The following is a 19,037-nucleotide window of genomic DNA, read 5'->3' as shown; positions in this document are numbered from 1 at the left end:
TAAGGTGACGACTTGAATTTGATCAAAACAAAAAATATTATTGCTGCTTTTGTGGCCCAATTGCTCTCATACAGCAATATCCTAAAACAACGACGACCTGCTTGTTTACTGCCAACATTTGGAGAATAACCTCCACAGTGATTTTGTAGAACGATTCCAGGACATTTTGGAAATACCGGACTGGGTGTTGGATCCTTTTTCAAATGTCAATACAGCAGAATCACCCCAGCTGGAAGGAGAGTTCATAGAACTGATAACGAACGAGGAAATAAAATAGAATTCAAAAATGGATACCAAGAATTTTGCTACAAATCCAATCCCGCAATTGTACCCTAGATTGTGGTCCATGGTGCAACGATTTTTTATAGCATTTCCATCACTGTATTTGTGTGAACGTGGATTTAGTGCTGTGGCAACGTTGCTAACTAAAAAGAGAAATCGGTTGCAGATTACCGAACGCGGTGACTTACGGCTGTTTTTGAGTAAATGCAAGCCTGATATTAACAAACTTGTTAAAAATCATCAAATACATCCTTTACATTAGATTAGTTTTAAAATTCAAATTGAAATGTTTGTTTCAATAACATGAATAACAGTTTTCCTAATATTACAAAATGGTGTTTTACCCACATCAGAAAGTCTTATTTTCACATGACACACATAATTTAATTATTAAAATAATGACTGCGATTGTGATTCTTAAGATGTAGTAGAGTAAAAAAATTTGGGGGGCGCTAGAAAATGAATAATTATCGAAGTGGGAGGGAGACAAATAAGTTTGAGAACCTCTGATGTAGAGGAGCGCAAATGCACTCAAGACTAGGGGACTTGAAAGTATGTCGTCGATAGTCCAATTATTGCACTATCAAATATGCTATTTTTCATGTTCATACTTGATTCAATATCCTATTGAAATGAGAAATAATGAAAATGCTTTTGCAGAACTTTCTGCAGTTCCAAGGATTCCCAAATAATTGAGTTTGTAACCCTTCCTTGTATAGTGCAAAATTTCCGTATCGTTTAGATTTGGAAACTTGTGGTTGCATGCCAAGGAATGGTTTGAAAACGTCGAATAATTTTTTCCCAGTCTGAAGGACCTTTCATGTTCAGCATACCATTTTTGGAAATTTCGGCCACATTGTCCCACATGAACACTGTTACACTCAGGAGGACACTTAAGCTTATAAACTCCAGATTTCTCCAACTTCTCTACATTATTTTTGACATCACACGTTAAAAGGTAAGAACTCGTTAGTCCTTACCTCGCACTACTTTCTCAACTTCTGAGTTGTCGTTCGTATGGTGGCGGCAGCTGATTAATGGAAAAAAAGATTTTAAAACAGATATATATATATATATATATATATCAGAAACACGTGTCCGCGGTTTGCCTCCATATTTCTTGAGTGTCATGTCCACGATTTCCTCCTTTTGATTTATATCATACACACTCAATAATATCTATATCTCTGTATATATATATATATATATATATATATATATATATATATATACCGGGTGTCAACGAATCTATTAGACAAGTCATAATTTCTAGACTATTAGGAGAATTGAAATGAGATTTGGTATAGTTGAATGGTATGTGGAGAGGAATGTTTTCACATATTTTTCACTTTCCGGTCACTTCCGGTTTCAGCGGAAATGGCTCTGGTTCTGAATTTTTAAATGGAACACCCTGTATATTGTAACATTTTTGGATTTCTGAGACAATTCTGGATCAGAAACTGACATTTCCGGAAGTTTTTCAGCCTACTTGATTTTTTCAGAGTCACTTTTAAAATTGCATCTAGGTGGCCATGATCGGACGTAAACTAATCTATGGACCTCAGGTGATATCAGAAAATTGCAATAGCGGAGTTTTAGTGACTAGTGTGTTGAATATGAATGAGACAAGTTTACAAAATAACATTTTCGTGTCTATTATTTTTCAAATGGCGACCATTTTTTGACAAGCAATTTCCGAAAAAAGGATTTTTTGACGAATCTAACGTTACTAATTTATTTGCGATTGGATCAACAAATTTACCAAATTTAACTAATAATTTCAGCGATGCACTTAGATTTTTTGCAATATCCTAAGTTCTTGAAAATTCCACTATAGTAAATTTTCAAAGTGCATCCCTCCTTGTTCAAGACACATTTCAGCTCGTTCAATTGTTTCTCTCAACACGTTTTGTAACATTTGAGGCGATATACTTCTAAATGCCTGTTGAATCCTTTCTTCTAAGATTTCGAGAGTGGCTGGGGCTGTTGCATAGTAGACCCTTTCTTTTACATATCCCCACATGAAGAAATCTAACACAGTCAGATCCGATGAGCGGGCAGGCTACCGTACTGGACCGTTGGTTGCAATAACTCTATTATTAAAATGCTCTATTAAAAAATCAAGTACGTCTCTGCTATTATGCCATTATTTGTAAACCGTGATTCGTCGGAAAATAGAATGAAGTTGATAAAATTTGGGTTAACTCTATGATTTTGAAGCAACCAATCACAAAATACTACTCTTCTATTGCCGTCGTCAGCATACAAATGTTGATGTAACTGATATTTAAATGCTCGATATCCGTGCTTTTTCAGTATTTTTCTTGCTGATTCGTGACTTATCTGCATTTCTCTACTAATTTCTCTTAAAGAAACCGTTTTGTCAACTTCTACCATAGCAAGAACGTTAATCTCAGTCTCCTCATTTATGACAAATCTCTGTTCTGCGTCTCGATTTCCCTCTTGCCTAAAACGACTCTCAACATAGGGAAAATACTGATGAGATGGGTGTTGCCGATTGGGATATCTCTGAGCATACAACTCAGCAGCTTTCCTTGAATTTCTGTGGCATTCTCCAAACAATAACAACATATCCACTTTTTCACTTTGAGTATACATTATTTCGACGAAAAATTAAACTAAAATTAACGAAAATCAAGAGAAACTTCTACTTTCTGCTCATAAAGCTTATGTCACTGTCATAACCTAGGTGAGCGTTTTGTTCTCCAAAGTGGACTTGATGGAAATAACCGCAAAATATTATGCATCATTCCTATCCATGGCACCCTTGACAAAAGTAAATGAATTTGTATCGAGTATTTTCCTCAGTAATATTTAATTTATGTTCTTATTTGTAATCCAATAGCAAATAAATTAGTATCGTTAGATTTGTCAAAAAATCCTTTTTTCGGAAAGTGCTTGTCAAAAAATGGTCGCCATTTGAAAAATAATAGTTAGACACGAAAATGTTATTTTGTAAACTTGTCTCATTCATATTCAACACACTAGTCACTAAAACTCCGCTATTGCAATTTTCTGATATCACCTGAGGTCCATAGATTAGTTTACGTCCGATCATGGCCACCTAGATGCAATTTTAAAAGTGACTCTGAAAAAATCAAGTAGGCTGAAAAACTTCCGGAAATGTCAGTTTCTGATCCAGAATTGTCTCAGAAATCCAAAAATGTTACAATATACAGGGTGTTCCATTTAAAAATTCAGAACCGGAGCCATTTCCGCTGAAACCGGGAGTGACCGGAAAGTGAAAAATATGTGAAAACTCTCCTCTCCACATACCATTTATCTGTACCAAATCTCGTTTTGATACACCTAATAGTCTAGAAGTTATGACTTGTCTAATAGATTCGTTGACACCCGGTATATATATATATATATATATATATATATATATATATATATATATATATATATATATATATATATATATATATATATACGAAGGTTATCGAGTGTCTTGATATAGATAAAGGAGTTTTTTAATCGGACATAGCACTCAAGGAAGTGGCAAACCATAGACACGTGTTTCGGGCTTTTGGCCCATCATCAGTATGGTGCAGCCAAGTGTAAGGATGGGCAACACTTGGTTACCAGAAGAAATAAATACAAATGCACGGAGCCACCAGCAGGAGCCAGCCGCACATTTGTGGTTTCACTTAATAGATCTTATGTTTACAAGAAAACTATCAAAATCACCACGGAGACAGCTGGACCCGGATGTCACGCAGGTAGCTATAGCTGTCTCCGTGGTGATTTTGATAGTTTTCTTGTAAACACAAGATCTATTAAGTGAAACCACAAATGTGCGGCTGGCTCCTGCTGGTGGCTCCGTGCATTTGTATTTATTTCTTCTGGTAACCAAGTGTTGCCCATCCTTACACTTGGCTGCACCATACTGATGATGGGCCAAAAGCCCGAAACACGTGTCTATGGTTTGCCACTTCCTTGAGTGCTATGTCCGATTAAAAAACTCCTTTATCTATATATATATATATATATATATATATATATATATATATATATATATATATATATATATATATATATATATATATATATATATATATATATATATATATATATATATATATATATATATATATGTGTGTGTGTGTGTGTGTGACATGCTCAGGGTTGCCCCTTTCCTCTCATGCAAACCTACGACTTTGTAGGTATGTGTGGCAGATACCCAACGGAAAAACAAACAACCCACCCAGCTAATACCGCGCAGAGAGTTGAAGTAAAACCATCAGGCACCTGTGCAACGTCTTCGACTTGGAAGATTCGTCGCAAATTATTTCCCACTTTGAAAAGCAGAAATTAATTTCGTTTGGTCGATCCGATATGTATCTGCCACACGTACCTACAAAGTGGTAGGTCTGCATGAGAGAAAAGAGGCAACCCTGAACTTAAATATATATATATATATATATATATATATATATATATATATATATATATATATATATATATATATATATATATATATATATATGTGGTTCCAAATGTGTGGTTGGCTTCTGTTGTTGACTCTGTGCGTATGTGTTGTTTTGCCCATCTTTACACTTGGCTGCACCGCCATGTGAGGCCAATAGCCAGAAACACGTGTCCGCGGTTTGCCCCCCTTTTTTGGAGTGTTGTGTCCACGAATTGTTTCATTTTTTATTTGTATCGTGCACACTCGATAAACTCTCTATTTTTATTTATATCCTGGACCTGGACACGGAGCTGCCTACGTGATCATGTTAGATGTAGCCTGGGAATTCTAGGTCTTCTAACTGGAACCACAAATGTGCGGTTGGCTTCTGTTGTTGACTCCATGCGTATGTGTTGTTTCCTGCTTTCGGCAAACAAGTGTTGCCATCTTAACACTTGGCTGCACCGCGCTGATGGGGCGGTGCAGCCAACATTTTGGTATCCCAAAAAAAGTTTTTTTCGATACTGATTATTTTTTCTGAAGCAAGCTCTTCAACCTCTTCAAATAAAAAAGTTGAGGTCCGCTGTGAAGATCGTAACATACTACTAGGTATGTTTGACTGTAATTCAAAATCCTATGGGCCAGGGAATATTTGAAAGTATTATTCTTTAATTACTTATGAGTTTCAATTATTCCCTATATTACTACAATAATGAGAAATATGTCAATTCACAATATTTTTGTTATAATTTAACTTTGATAAATGATACTTTTTGTAAAAAAAAGGTTTTCTTGAGTACAATTCATGAGTATCATTTTCAATTTTAAATAGCATAAAATCGTAACAATTGGGGGTTTCTGAACAAAAAATATATTTTTGAAAATTTTCTCAATTTCATTTCTTCAAAAACCTCTATCTAGTTGAAGTTGCTTATCTTAAACGTAAAATCCAACCCAAAAAAAATCAAATATGTCTATCAGACTTAGGTATTATGGAAGGCACTTTAAGAGCGGTGCCTCTGCGAAAGTAGTGATTCAGATTGGATTTGATTCCATTTGGAAAAACGTTCTCAGGAAGTTTATTCCACATAAACGCAGTTTCTCAAATGAAAGTGTTCTTGAACAATGACGTTCAACCTCAAACCGATGAGCAGCCACAGTCCGTCGCGTATTTCTGATACATACCGCTCGTGGTGGAATCAAATGTGCCACTTGAACACCATATAAGGAATACAAATCTCCAACCATTTTTCGCTGTTCCAGACTATCAAGGTTGCAAGTGATGTTCGCGTCTCCAATCAGGCGGATGGCTCTTCTCTGGATGGAATCCAGCAGCTTCAGGATATACTTAGGGGGGAGTTCCATTCATGAGAACAATACTCCAAAGAAGGTCTGATCTGAGCTTCATAAAGCATCAAAAGTTGCTGAGGTGTGTACAGTTGTCTGGTTCGGAACAGTTTTCCAAGCTTTTCAGAAGCAGCTTTTACAATTTCAGCGACATGATTGTGCCAAGATATATTAGTGTCCATTTTAACCCCCAACAAACTTATCGAAGCAGAAAGTAGAATTGTCTGACCTGACATTATTATATCCGATTTAGAGACATTTATCTTTTTGGAGAAAACCGATGCCAGGGTTTTTGTGTCATTGAATTGAACCTGGTTACTTTCACCGTAATTCGAAATTACTTCTAGATCCTCATTAAGATATGCAACCTCCTGCTGCCGGTGAAGATGTGCATCCGCCACCAATGTCCTGGAATCCAAATGGAACAACGAAACAAGTGTGCTGTCGTCAGCAAATGAATATATTGGATTCTTGTTCTTCTCCAAATAGTCATTCATTACCAATAGAAATAGGGTTGGACACAATATAGATCCCTGGGGAACACCAGCGTTGATGGTAGATGTATTCGAGAGATATCCGTCGACGACCGCTTGCAGGGAATGTTCATTCAGGAAGCTGAAGAGCTATCACGCCACTCGATTGCTTTATTCCACATATGGGCGACATACGATAGAAGGTCGCCTGTTGACCTTGAACTTCGTCTGAGCGACTGATCTATAGTTATTTGAAACATATTTCTTGCCTTTTTTGGGAATATGCTGAACGCGAGCAATCTTCTAATCAGAAGGAAAAATCCCCTACTTGAAAGACAGGTTGAAAAGTCTGCTGCTGCGAGTTCATTTGCGCACTTTTTAAGTACGATGATGGACACTTCATCAGGACCAGACGCCTGGATGATTCTAGTGTGGGAATAATGGTGGGTACCTTTCCCAGAAAATCGACTGTGGAATGGGACGCAAGTTGTTCAGCTAGTAGATGTGCTATGGCTGTTTTTGCAATTGAACCATCCACCATCCGCTCGTGTCAGTAGTGTAATTGTGGATTTTGTCAAGTTTTGATTAAGAGCTTTAGCTACCGACCAGAAGGATCTTGACCTAGTTCGATTTTCGACACTGGGAATTTTGCGCCACTGCCGGTAGGCGAGATTTTTGGAGGCGACAACTTGCTCGCAATTTTTGTTGAACCAAGGTTTGCCGTTAGAAGTTCCTTTCATTGAAAAAGGAATATATGCAACCATGGATGATAGAATAACTTCCGTGACAGAAGCACAAATAGATGGATCTTTAGAGCTGAAACAAACACCTAGACAAGGGAAATTTATCGGCAATTCACTCAACACTGAAATGAGTTTGTAATCAGAAGATACGACTGGAGAGCTTTGGGTATATAACTGTGTAAATTTCTATGATTTGTTTTTCTTTGTATCCGTAATACGAATTATTTACTTTAGATCTTCCGGCAGATTTTAGTCTTTGCATACATGGACTTGGAATAAATCTTCATTAAATTATTACTGAGGAAGAAAACGATCTAGCTGTATCTCCACGTTCTAGTGCAAGAAAATATGAAGGCTGGAGATATACACTCTTTGGCCAAACCTTTAACACTCGTTCAACATTGATTCGGAGATAGTTAGCCAAATAACTTGTTATTCGGATGCCTCCCAATATGTGGAGAGTGCTCGATGACATTTAGGATATGAGATGTGAATATTCGTAACATGTTCTTATAAAATCTTTGGTTGGCATCAAATGTGAATACAAATGCAATATTATTGATCAAAATATAATGACGAGATTGATCTAGAAAACAGCAACAAGTTTTTATCTTGTTAGAATGACAATGACAGTTTCAAGACACAAAGAACTATCGTGGTATATGTAACCAGACTCACCTATAGTATAGCTTATTGTAAAGAACGTTTCATAAAAATTCATCGTGTTTTTTCTATGAAAAAGTGTTCAGTTATCACTCTACTGGTGTTCTGAAAAAAAAGGCCAGATGGATGCAGTCCATATAAAATTCTCCAAGGCATTTGATCGTGTGGATCACAATATATTATTACATAAGATGAGATTCTTTTGTTTCACAGATCTGTCTCTATCATGGTTTGAAAGTTTTTTGACTGGCCTATCTCAACAAGTTAAGAAAGGAAATGCTAGGTCAACTATCATTCATATGACGTCAGGGTCTTATTGTACACCTCTTCTGTTCAACGTCCTTGTTAATGATATTAGAGAATGTTATGAAAATTCAAACTTTCTAATATTCGCAGAATATCTTAAAATTTACAGGACAATAGAATAATTGGACAATGTTACTTTTTTTCTGATTGATTCAGCCGTTATTTGATGAAGATCCACAGTAATTTCATAAACTACACATTAAGATTTGATCTCCACATACTTTATTTTATGTTTAGCTAACACAGTAGCTCGATTATTGGTCATCATTTTATACAAATCATTGTATCACATTGTAAAGAGTCCAACATTAACTTCTGAGATTTTGTGCTTATAAAATGAATATACACATTGATAATCATGATTATACAATTCTTTTGAGCAGTCTAAACCTAGACTTGTTGAGCAGAAGAATAGAGAATGCTGACCTTATATTTATATACAAATTAATTAATGTCCTTAACACATGCCCGGAACTTCTAGAGAGAATTCACTTACATGTGCCAAAAAGCACTCTCAGAAATAATTATTTGTTTCACGTTTCCTTCCATCATATAAACTATAGATAGCACTCTCCTATTGATCGTTCACTCAGAATGTTCAATGAAGAAAACCTACATCTAGAGATCACAGGTATAGGCCTGTAAAAATCAAATGTCTTCTAAGAGGGGCTCGAAAATTAATTATACACCAAATTCTTACTATACATATTCACTTATTACTTATACGTATCCTTTATATTATTCTCGTCATTTATCTCTGTATTTTGAACTGTATAATCTATAATTCTGTGCTTTTACTCACTTTCACATGCTCGAATTTACTTCAAGTCTCACTTTTACATTTTGAGTATTTTCGCTAATTTTTAAATTGTATATGAATATTTATTATATTTCTTGCTTATACTATTATAAAAGGGGTGGTCCCGTGCAAACAAATAAACAAATAAAAAGTGGATTTTTGATACTTCGCACATGATGGAAAATAAAGAGATCCTTTTAAATATTTGTTTCCATAATGATTCCTTTCCACTCAGAAATGATAAAAGTATGAATATGATACAAAATGTATTGAAAAAAATTATTAAAGCATAAATCTGATACGAAATGTTTTCTTATATCATGGAAAAGAATGCGACAAAAATGTATTACTATCCAATGAAAAGAATCAACTATTTCAACAGTATGAATCGCAAATATTCATATTTCCTCTTGACGCCATATACTAGGTCATTTACCAATAAATATGTTCCACGGCATTGAAAAACTGATTGCAGACCCTCATATGTTACCGAAAAATCTACCAAAAGCCAACTGTGAAGCCTGAGAGCAATCTGAATCAACTCAAAAAATTTCCAGAGGATCTGAGAGAAAGCCTTGATAGATGAATAAGTAAACTGGGCATTCTTGTATGACTCATAAATATGAAGTGGATCAAAAAGTTATCGAATACATAAACAGAATGGAACAGCAAACTTGAAATAAATTACTTTGTTTCAAGTGTAATAATGGAGAATTCATTAGAGTTCATAAGAACTTTCACTACTATGTTCTGAATGAGTTCAATTGATCCACAACTCATGTGATGTTTTTTGGAGAAAAACCCTATATACTCTTTGAAAAGTTTTGGTCATCCAGCATATATACATAGGAATGAACAGAATAGAAAAAGTGTTAGAAAGTGTAAGGGTTGGTAATGGTGAGAAAGAAGTTTGGTACAAATTTTGGAAAAATAAAGTATTATCAAAAGATTATAAATTAAAACCAGAATAGAATTTCATCAATATTCAGCTGTTTGTGAAAAAATTTCTAGAAATGACAGTTATATTCAGTTCCCTTCATGTCAACCATCCTCTTCAAGTCAAAGCAGTAAAAAAAAAACTCAAGATAATTCAAAATGGGATATATCCATCACAAAAAATAATGAAACGTCAGATTCCTAGGATAGAAATGTTTTGGTCTTCTACTTCTCCATCTTTATGAAAAAAAGTGTAGAAATCTTCCAAAGGAAGAAAAAATTTATTTCAAAATAAACTGGAAAAAAAATCCCTCTAAAAAAATACTTTCATATAAACATTGTTACTTTCGTAATAACTACTTTTATATGAACATTGAATTATACAAAAAACACTTTTTCCCGTTCAGTTTGTACTACAAATATTCGTTATGAAATTGATTCAGATATCATTAGATTAGATACAAGTGTGATATCACATAATTTTTATGAAACATCCCATATGCTTTCATCACATCCTTGCATCCAGTTCTTCTCAAAACATGTGTTTATATTTTTCTTCATGAATATAGTTGGGAAGTTACTCAAAATCATCTCAAAACTGAAAATATTTCTAATAATAAAAGGTGTTTTCTCTGATTTAATGCTGTTTTGTAAAATGTAACCTAGTCTTTTGGTTTATTTTGCATATGTTGCTAGAGAGTAATCATTCCTAGAATTAATCGATAACATTTGGTTACATTTGTTCTGGTTTTTTATTTGCACTCTTCAGAATACCCCAATGTCAGTAATGCAGCCATGGAGTGACAAGATTTACAGGATACAACATTCAGTAAACAAAACGGTAACTTTTTTTATAGTATTTGACAAAAAGTAAATTAAGCTCTATATGGATTCAAGAAAATAATTGGTAAATAAGTTAATAACACACCAACTTACTGTTAGGACATTTAAATACACAATCTTCCTCTACTGCTGCATCAAAGACATCATGCATTTCCCTGAATTTGTTAGCAACATTTATAATATTCTTGAAAACTTCTCCAAAAACAGTTTCTGCTGATAAAACTGCATCTCTTAAATTAGACAGAACTCCAGAACCATACCCTGAATATATGTATCCCATAAACGTCAACAAATACACAGCCACTTTTCCGTATGGAATATTCATATTCTCCAAAGAAAAAAAAAATCAGACTTCTTTTGTGTCACGACGCGTTACACTTAAAGGTTAGGTTTGATAATAAGTAGAAAAAAATTAAGGTAAATAGGTACGTGTATCACATCAATGACATTAACTAACCCTGTCCCTGTAACACAGTAAAAGCTAGCCCTGGTAACCTGTAATACACAGACTTCTCAAAGTAATTGGTACATATTTTTAAGTTAGTTGTCATATCACTAATTGACGTTAATTGCGTTTCCTATCTTCAATTGTTGTTCAAGTATCGAGTGTCATGTGTAAATATTGTTTTTATCCTTGACTACAAATATAAAATAACTAATTATCTCAGCTAATTTTGAATCCAAAATTCAAATGTATTACTTTTATTCAAATTTAAGAGGTATGACATTTGTTTTTTGTTCGCTAGGCAAGTGGGGGCACAGACACAGAATAGTCCTTGGTAGAGGACCAAAACCTCAGAGTAACAAAAGACGATAGAGAGGTCTTTTCCATCCTTACATTGAAGGCAACATAACTTTGTTTACGCGTAGTAAGTTGGACTATAAAACAGTGGCGGTCAGTTTAGTTGATAACCGGAGGGATATTATATATTTATAAAATAAATCATTTCAGGTGAAAATGTATTCTGTTCAAATAGTTCCTACAGGAAATCTGATTTATTATTAATGATTATGGAAATGGGGCCAGTTTTTCTACCATCTACTAGATTTTTATTTATGTATGGCTTTATAATGAAGCGCGTGGTTTAGTGGGTTAAAATTGAATTATTTCGAATGAACTAATTCATGATAAATGTTAATTTCAAAAGTAATGAACTTTGCTTCATAAAATCAGATGAAGGAATTTGTGATTTATTGTCAGATTTGATAAACAAGCGGTATGGTTTGTGAGGTCCGATATAAAGAAATTTCGATTAGAAATCATGAATATTTATGATTACGATTGAGGTTTAATATCATTCTGTGATTTCATTCAAAATTGGTATCTACGGTTCTTTGTGCACCGACATTATGAAGAAGACACCTAATGCATCATATCAACATTTTATGAAAATAAATCGCATTCGAAGAATATATTGCCTTAAGATTAACTTTTGCCATTATGAAAATTCCACATTTGATGCTATTGACGTAATTGCGATCATTTAACCTGGAAAAAGGCGTAGAGTCTTGTTGGATTCATGGTGAAAACGTTATTTCAAATGAGAAATCGAAAATAGTTACATTATTTTCACAAAACCAATTACTTTCAATGTAGGGTTCTAAGTATTATGGTAACTGATTGATCTAATCCTGGATTAATATAAGACTTTCAATGAATCAAATGTAACAAATTGCATTTTATGACTTTGATAGGTATGTGATAAACATATTAATAATAAATTGTCATGTTTCCGAGCCGCGGTTTGCACGTTTTTATACTTGACGTTTCGTTTGCTGCTGCGGTAACGATGCGGCATCGGTCGAGGTGATCTACCTTGTAGTGTACGAAAACTGAAAATGACCTTGGTGCGTTTGTACTTATAATATAAATAGCCGACAAGGCGAACTCCGTTTCGCATAATAGTCTTTGAATGAGCAGATTTAGGATTTCAAAATTAATACAAAATTATCAAGTTCGATTTTTTACTTTATTAGTATAATAAAATGAAAAGAGATTGTTTGAAAGAGTGAACTCTTCAGTGAAGCACCCTGTGATATACGACATTTTTCGTTTTATCAGGCGCAAGAACAAATAAAGCAGATTGTTTTCCGACTCCTGAAAGCCGTAAACATGCCACGTTCAATTGATCATGAACGTGTATGTATGAATGTGTGCGTCCGGCAGGCCTCGTTTCTGCCAGTCTATAGAATACACCCAGCATCGAATTACCCCAAAGACGAATTGTTCAACAATGTAGTTCATCAGGGGCCGTATTTTTGCCTGAATACACCTGAGGTGATGTGTAGATCACTTGACGTGTGTCCGAAAAGCAGAATTTGACTAATTTCAATACATTTTTGATTACACGTAAAAGTAATGAAGAGATCTGGCCGATTGTCATGACGAACATATGTCATTGCATCTTGCGCATATTCATGTATGTGATGTGGACTACCTATATACGTCACCGGACAGTCAATGGACCAATATTAGCTGCGTTTCCTTCAGTGCTAGTTGCATCGCGTAAATGGATATACTCATCTGAACGTACTTTGGCTTGGTTCAACCGAATGAAATTTAAGCGCCCCGTTTCAATGCTGACGAACATGTCGAAGCAATATTGCTGAAGCAATAAATCGCAGCAGATAATTCATCGAGCTAACCTTTTTGGTAGTTTCCTCACCTGAAATTGAATCAGTTGAATCACAAATTACTTACTAAGTGGTTTGTGAGTTGAATTATAATTTTGTGACTAACTCACATGCGTATTTTTACTCCTTTTCTGAAAACCAGACAAACTTACCTACATCAAGTTGAAACAAAAGCTATGATATTCACACTTAGCATTCTATGGATTTTTCATTTTGATATTGCCATGCCAAAACAGATATTTGTTGTAGTTGCTTAGCATCGCGACGTTAAAGCACAATATTGCGTTTTTCCAAGTTTTCACCAACAATTAAGAATTCGCGATGTTTCGAATCCTAATTGCATTACTGTTTTTTCAGGAAAGATCAGATCTTCCCGGTCGCAACATTGTTAATAACAATATTGTGACAATAAGATTATTATATAATTATTGCACAAAACAAACACATTACCGGTCAACTTTGCAATAATTCAAAACAAACCATAGACAACATTACGCAAACTGTCAGTTGTGTTTTGTTATAACAAATAAACTGTCAATTGCGTTTGGTTATAACAAATGAACAATGATCGTGAGCTGTCAGAATGAATGTGGGTTGTCAGACTAAATATGAGCTGTATTTGCGTTTTATCATAACTTGTCACATTCATGGACGTAGAAAATTAAATGGACTCAGTTATTTACCTCATTAAATGAAGCCGGTGAATGGGAGCACAAAAATAATAGTTGATGTAAAATCTAACAATGATTTTGATTTCAAAGAGAGGCAATGACACTGTTGATGATTTTCGTTGTTAGAGAGAGAAAGTCTGCTACGACAAAATAATGGTGGGTTAAAGAAAATTAGACAGTCAAATTGTAAATTCAATCAAAAGGTGAATATTATCTTCTTACTAATTACTTTAGTAACCCATCTACTCTTAAAATTATTAAGAAATACCGTTTTGTGATCAAAATACTCAATTCAAAACATTGTTCCTTTTTCCTCTTTTTTCATTTATCAATTTTCAACAGTTTTTTAAAAGAACCGACTTTTTCGAGTAATTATATTTATTTCGAATACAATGAAGTTTTCCTGTAATTGATATCGGAAATATCTATAATCTCTAACAATAATTGATGAATAGATCTCTGAAGTTTTCATAAGTATATAACATTTTGCATATTTTCGTTTACATTGCCCATATTGAATTTATTGCGTGCGCCACTGTCGTTGGAGGGTATGTCACAGTCTATCGTAAGATTCCTCCTTCCCCGTAACCCGCTCGCCACCGAACCGAACGGCTTTAAAACATTCTGTGTTGAAGGTATTGGTTTGCCGAGTCCATTTATTTTTCTACGTCCATGGTCACATTTATCACTGACTAGCTTTTACTCGCAGCTTCACTCGCATTTATCCTATCAAATAAGTGTCAGTACAATAGAAATGAATCAATATGAGAACTATATTTTAATGCTTGGCTGGGATTATCAATTTTATTTAATTAGTACATACGATGAAGTTTCGAAAATTCAAAATATGCTTTATTGAATTGCATCAGCAAATGTTAAAATAAATTTCACTGTAACAAAAATAACCTAACCTAACCTAAAAATAAAAATGACAGAAGAAAATAATAATAAATATAGAAAAATTCTAAACAGCTGAAACTATAGAGTCATTTGGATTGGATTGGATATTGTCGAAACTGAATAATACAGTGCGACGGTATTACGGTACTAAGGGTTGGAACTTCATTACTAGAATGCTAGATAACGTTAAGGTAGCTAGATTTTGAGATTTTTTTAACAAACAATTTTTCATCTTAGATAAAAAATAATTTTTTAAATAAAAAGTATTCTATGTTATTTCTAATACCTCCAACAACATGTGTACAAAATTTCATGATGATCGGTTAAGTAGTTTTCGCGTGAAACCGTAACAAACGAACTTACATTCGTATTTATAATATTAGTAGGGATGTTTTACCCTTTTATTAATAATATTTTCATTGATAAAATATCATATTTTAATACCTATTATCCTGTTCCCAAGACAAATCCAAAAACATAAAAATTGGTCCAACTGTTCTTCAGTTATAAATAGTGTAACTAACACAACTTTGTTTTATATATCAAGTATAGTAAAACCAATAATGTTTGAGAGTAAAGCGCGTTGTCATATCTAAATTTTACGTTACCAGTTTATAGCAGAATCAAAATATAGTAAGCAGTAGAGTTGTAGGTTGTGGCAAATTATAGATAATACACAATACTAGTACAATTAAAAGGTATTATTTATGACAAAAATCAGTAATAAGCTTGTAATGAGTAATACTTATACATTTCCTGATTACTGATCAGTTAAAATTCATTATTTTCTGTATAGTGTTAGATATTTATTACAACTAGTGGCAACGCTGTACGCAACGATATTTCTGTCTTTGTCACTTTACCGTAACTTCCATCTCATCGTTGCAGTCCTCACTAATGTACTTGCGGCCATGAGCGTATCATTGGTTTGTGAATTATACAGCGTGAATTGTACGTTTTACAGTTAAGTTAAGTCAGCAATCGACGTGTTGTGATAACAATTGGTGAAAATAATAGTGCTAATAAGTGTTTAAGCGTTACATAATTATATTTCTATACCGTTCTCAAACTACTCAAAAAATGGGAGACATGGTCGGGCCTTCCACGTCGAAAAAGGTAAAACGGTCGGAGTCTGTGCTCTGATTATACCGGTGTACCAAAATCATCGATTTACAAAATACTAAGAGAAGCAGAAATTCATGGGGACGTACAAACGCCAAAAACTAGTAGCGGACGAAAAAAAATCACAGTTGATGAAGAAGCCAAAACCAGTATACGCAGAACTATTCACAGTTTCTTTTTCAGAAATGAGCTGCCCACACTACAAACAGTTCTGGAGGCACTTAGCGATCATGAATTGGTCCCAAAAATGGGTAAAGAAACATTTAGGAAACTTGTACACGAAATGAAATTTACGTACGGAAAAGTTGACAGGAAAAGCATTCTCATTGAATGAAGGCAATGTTGTCGCTGCCTTCTAAAAGAAAGTGTTCTGCAACTGCTAATTTATGTTTGGCCATATCAGCAACTTCTTTCGTGTTTTAGGCATTTGATTATTTTCATTCATATCTTCAACGGTAGCTTATACTAATTATTACTGAAAAATCGGAAAATAATAAATACAATGTAAGTCAAGCAAACGACTTATTATCGTCTTCCTATCATTTGGCGAACAGCTGAAAATCATTACACGTTCGAGCGTAGAAAAATAAACCTAATTACCTGAATGCAACGGTATTTTTAAAATGTCAGTATCTAGATTGTCTATTCACATTCAAATCAACTAAGGATATAATTTCATCATAGTCAATATTACCTGTTGAATTTTTTTTTTAAAAAACCTTTCAATAATTACTTTCCGACTTTCTAATGTTAATGAATTGATGACGAATATTTATATATGAGTAATCCTCTTTTCTGAGAGTTATCTTAAGCGCACAAATCTTTAAAAAGGTATTCTCTACAGATTCATTTTGTCTTTTATGAATTTCGCAATAGGGATTCCAAATAACTGAACCATACTCCAACAGATATCTCACCAATGAACAGTATAACAACTTGAGACTATTCAAATAGAAGTCTTCACAGACTGTACAAACGAATCTTGACATTTGGAATGTTGTGTCGTTAATATACTCGATACACAATTCCTAGAAATTTAATATCTGATGTTCTATTTAAGTAAATGTTATTGTGCGAGTTATGTATATAAAACCCTCCTTTATGCTTATTCATCAAATGCTGACTAAGTTATAATAAACTTATAAAAGCTAGCCATCTTGAAGGAGGAGTCAGTTCTGTTAGTACGATTGTAAGAGTAACTTCTGTACAATAAAGTCTGTAAATCTAAATAAAGTCTTTTTAAAAAGTGGTTCCCGTGGCCCGAAACTATAACTGGCGCAGTCGATTGTAGGATAGTGGAAGAAAATCGATCCTGAATTTTCTTCAGTACCAACTGTTTGTCCACTACAAGAAACCAGCTTCGTCCACCAACCACCCACAAAAAGGACCGGATCGTCAGACTCAGCTACTACAGTCCTCCAGGAAAGAATACTGACACACCATCGAGGTAAGTCGAGTTTTCCTACCTGATTCCAAAATTTCCTTAAATCTTTATCGTAAATATTTGTGGAAGTTTCGGAAAAGTGATTATTATAATCAAAAAACGAAAGCAGACATCATTTTCTCTTATAGCAATTGAAATTGGTGACAGGACTATAGAAGTCACGTAGATTAAGAAAGACAATTCAAATACTGATTTAAATTGAAGCAATTAAGTGAAAAACGCCGAATAAAAATTTCATACATTCAAATCATTTTTCTCTTTCCTCACTCATAGCAAACAATAAATGCATAGTGTTCACTAAATAGTAAAACAAAGAAGCTAAAGAATAACTTGCTGCTACTTATATCATATGCTTAATAGACAGAAAATAATCTATTTATATCACACGCTGATATAAAGAGAGTATTAATTTCACACACACACAACGACGCTTCAGAAATATTCTTGTGATAAACTTCGCAATATTATTACCGTGATTCTTTTCTGAATAAATGAAGAAAGCAAACTTTTATCTTGAATAGATTCGCTGAGCAATCTTTTCCGATAAGATCGCGACAATAACACATGACCGATCCTGAAATTGAAGATTTAGTACAGTCGCTTGTCTCTCTATCCGTTTCAAATATGTCCACCGAAATTAATTATACTTTATTTAAAATTTATTCTGACACCATACCTTTGTATGATGGATCTTCAGACACCCTCGAAATTTTTATAAATGCAATTGACAAATTTCATAATAAATATTATAGCGCTGACGATACACTAAATCAGTGTATCTTGAGTATTATTATTGGTAAACTCAGAGATAGAGCACAATTATTGATTGGTGCAAGAACGGAATTAAACACATGGATTTTAATAAGAAATGAATTAAGAAATACATTTGGTGATAGACAAAATTTAGATAACCTTGAACAACAACTTTTTACACTTGTCCCTAATAGAAACGAACACCCCCTTGATTTTGCGAAAAGAATACAAGTACTGAGAAGTAAATTAATCTTTAAAATTAATTCTATTGTCGCTGTAGACCCACAGACTAAAGCGATATATATTCGTCAATATCAATCACAGTCTTTGAAAGTATTTATGAGAAATTTAACTATTAGATTACAAGATAAAGTAATTGTTCAAAAACCAGATAGTCTTGAAGAAGCAATGAATTTAGTTTTGGAAGATGAAAATTTTAGACAAACACAAAATATGGTTTTTCAGAATCGCTCAAGCACTAACGTTCAAAAACAACACCCATCAAAACAAATAAAACCAAATCATAGTAATTTCCCTGTACAAAATTATTCACCCTTACAAAATTTTCAACAAACTAACTTTAGAAATCCTACACATTCTACTAGTCAAATGCCAAATAGACCTTTTAATAATTATCAACAATTTAACCAAAAACCACAATTTCCAAGCCAACCCATAAATGAAGA

At 33.9% G+C, this 19,037-nt stretch overlaps 1 protein-coding gene across 1 annotated transcript in view; it reads right to left on the bottom strand.

The window, feature by feature from the left end:
- The window catches only part of GXIVsPLA2 (phospholipase A2 group XII), a 47,547-nt gene extending 36,272 nt beyond the window's left edge, over positions 1–11,275 (bottom strand). Inside the window, exon 1 of the mRNA XM_074184762.1 lies at positions 10,921–11,275. Within this exon, the coding sequence (XP_074040863.1) occupies positions 10,921–11,152 (232 nt within the window). The 5' untranslated portion in view covers positions 11,153–11,275. The remainder of the gene's footprint in view (positions 1–10,920) is intronic.
- Positions 11,276–19,037: the final 7,762 nt, after the last annotated feature.

Source organism: Leptinotarsa decemlineata, unplaced genomic scaffold, assembly GCF_025532065.1.
Source record: "Leptinotarsa decemlineata unplaced genomic scaffold, Ldec_3_MD MMD2_tig00026358_RagTag_RagTag, whole genome shotgun sequence".
In the NCBI taxonomy this organism is placed as follows: Eukaryota; Metazoa; Arthropoda; class Insecta; order Coleoptera; family Chrysomelidae; genus Leptinotarsa; species Leptinotarsa decemlineata.
Note: the sequence above shows the minus strand (reverse complement) of the source record. Positions and strands in the feature narration are given on the sequence as shown.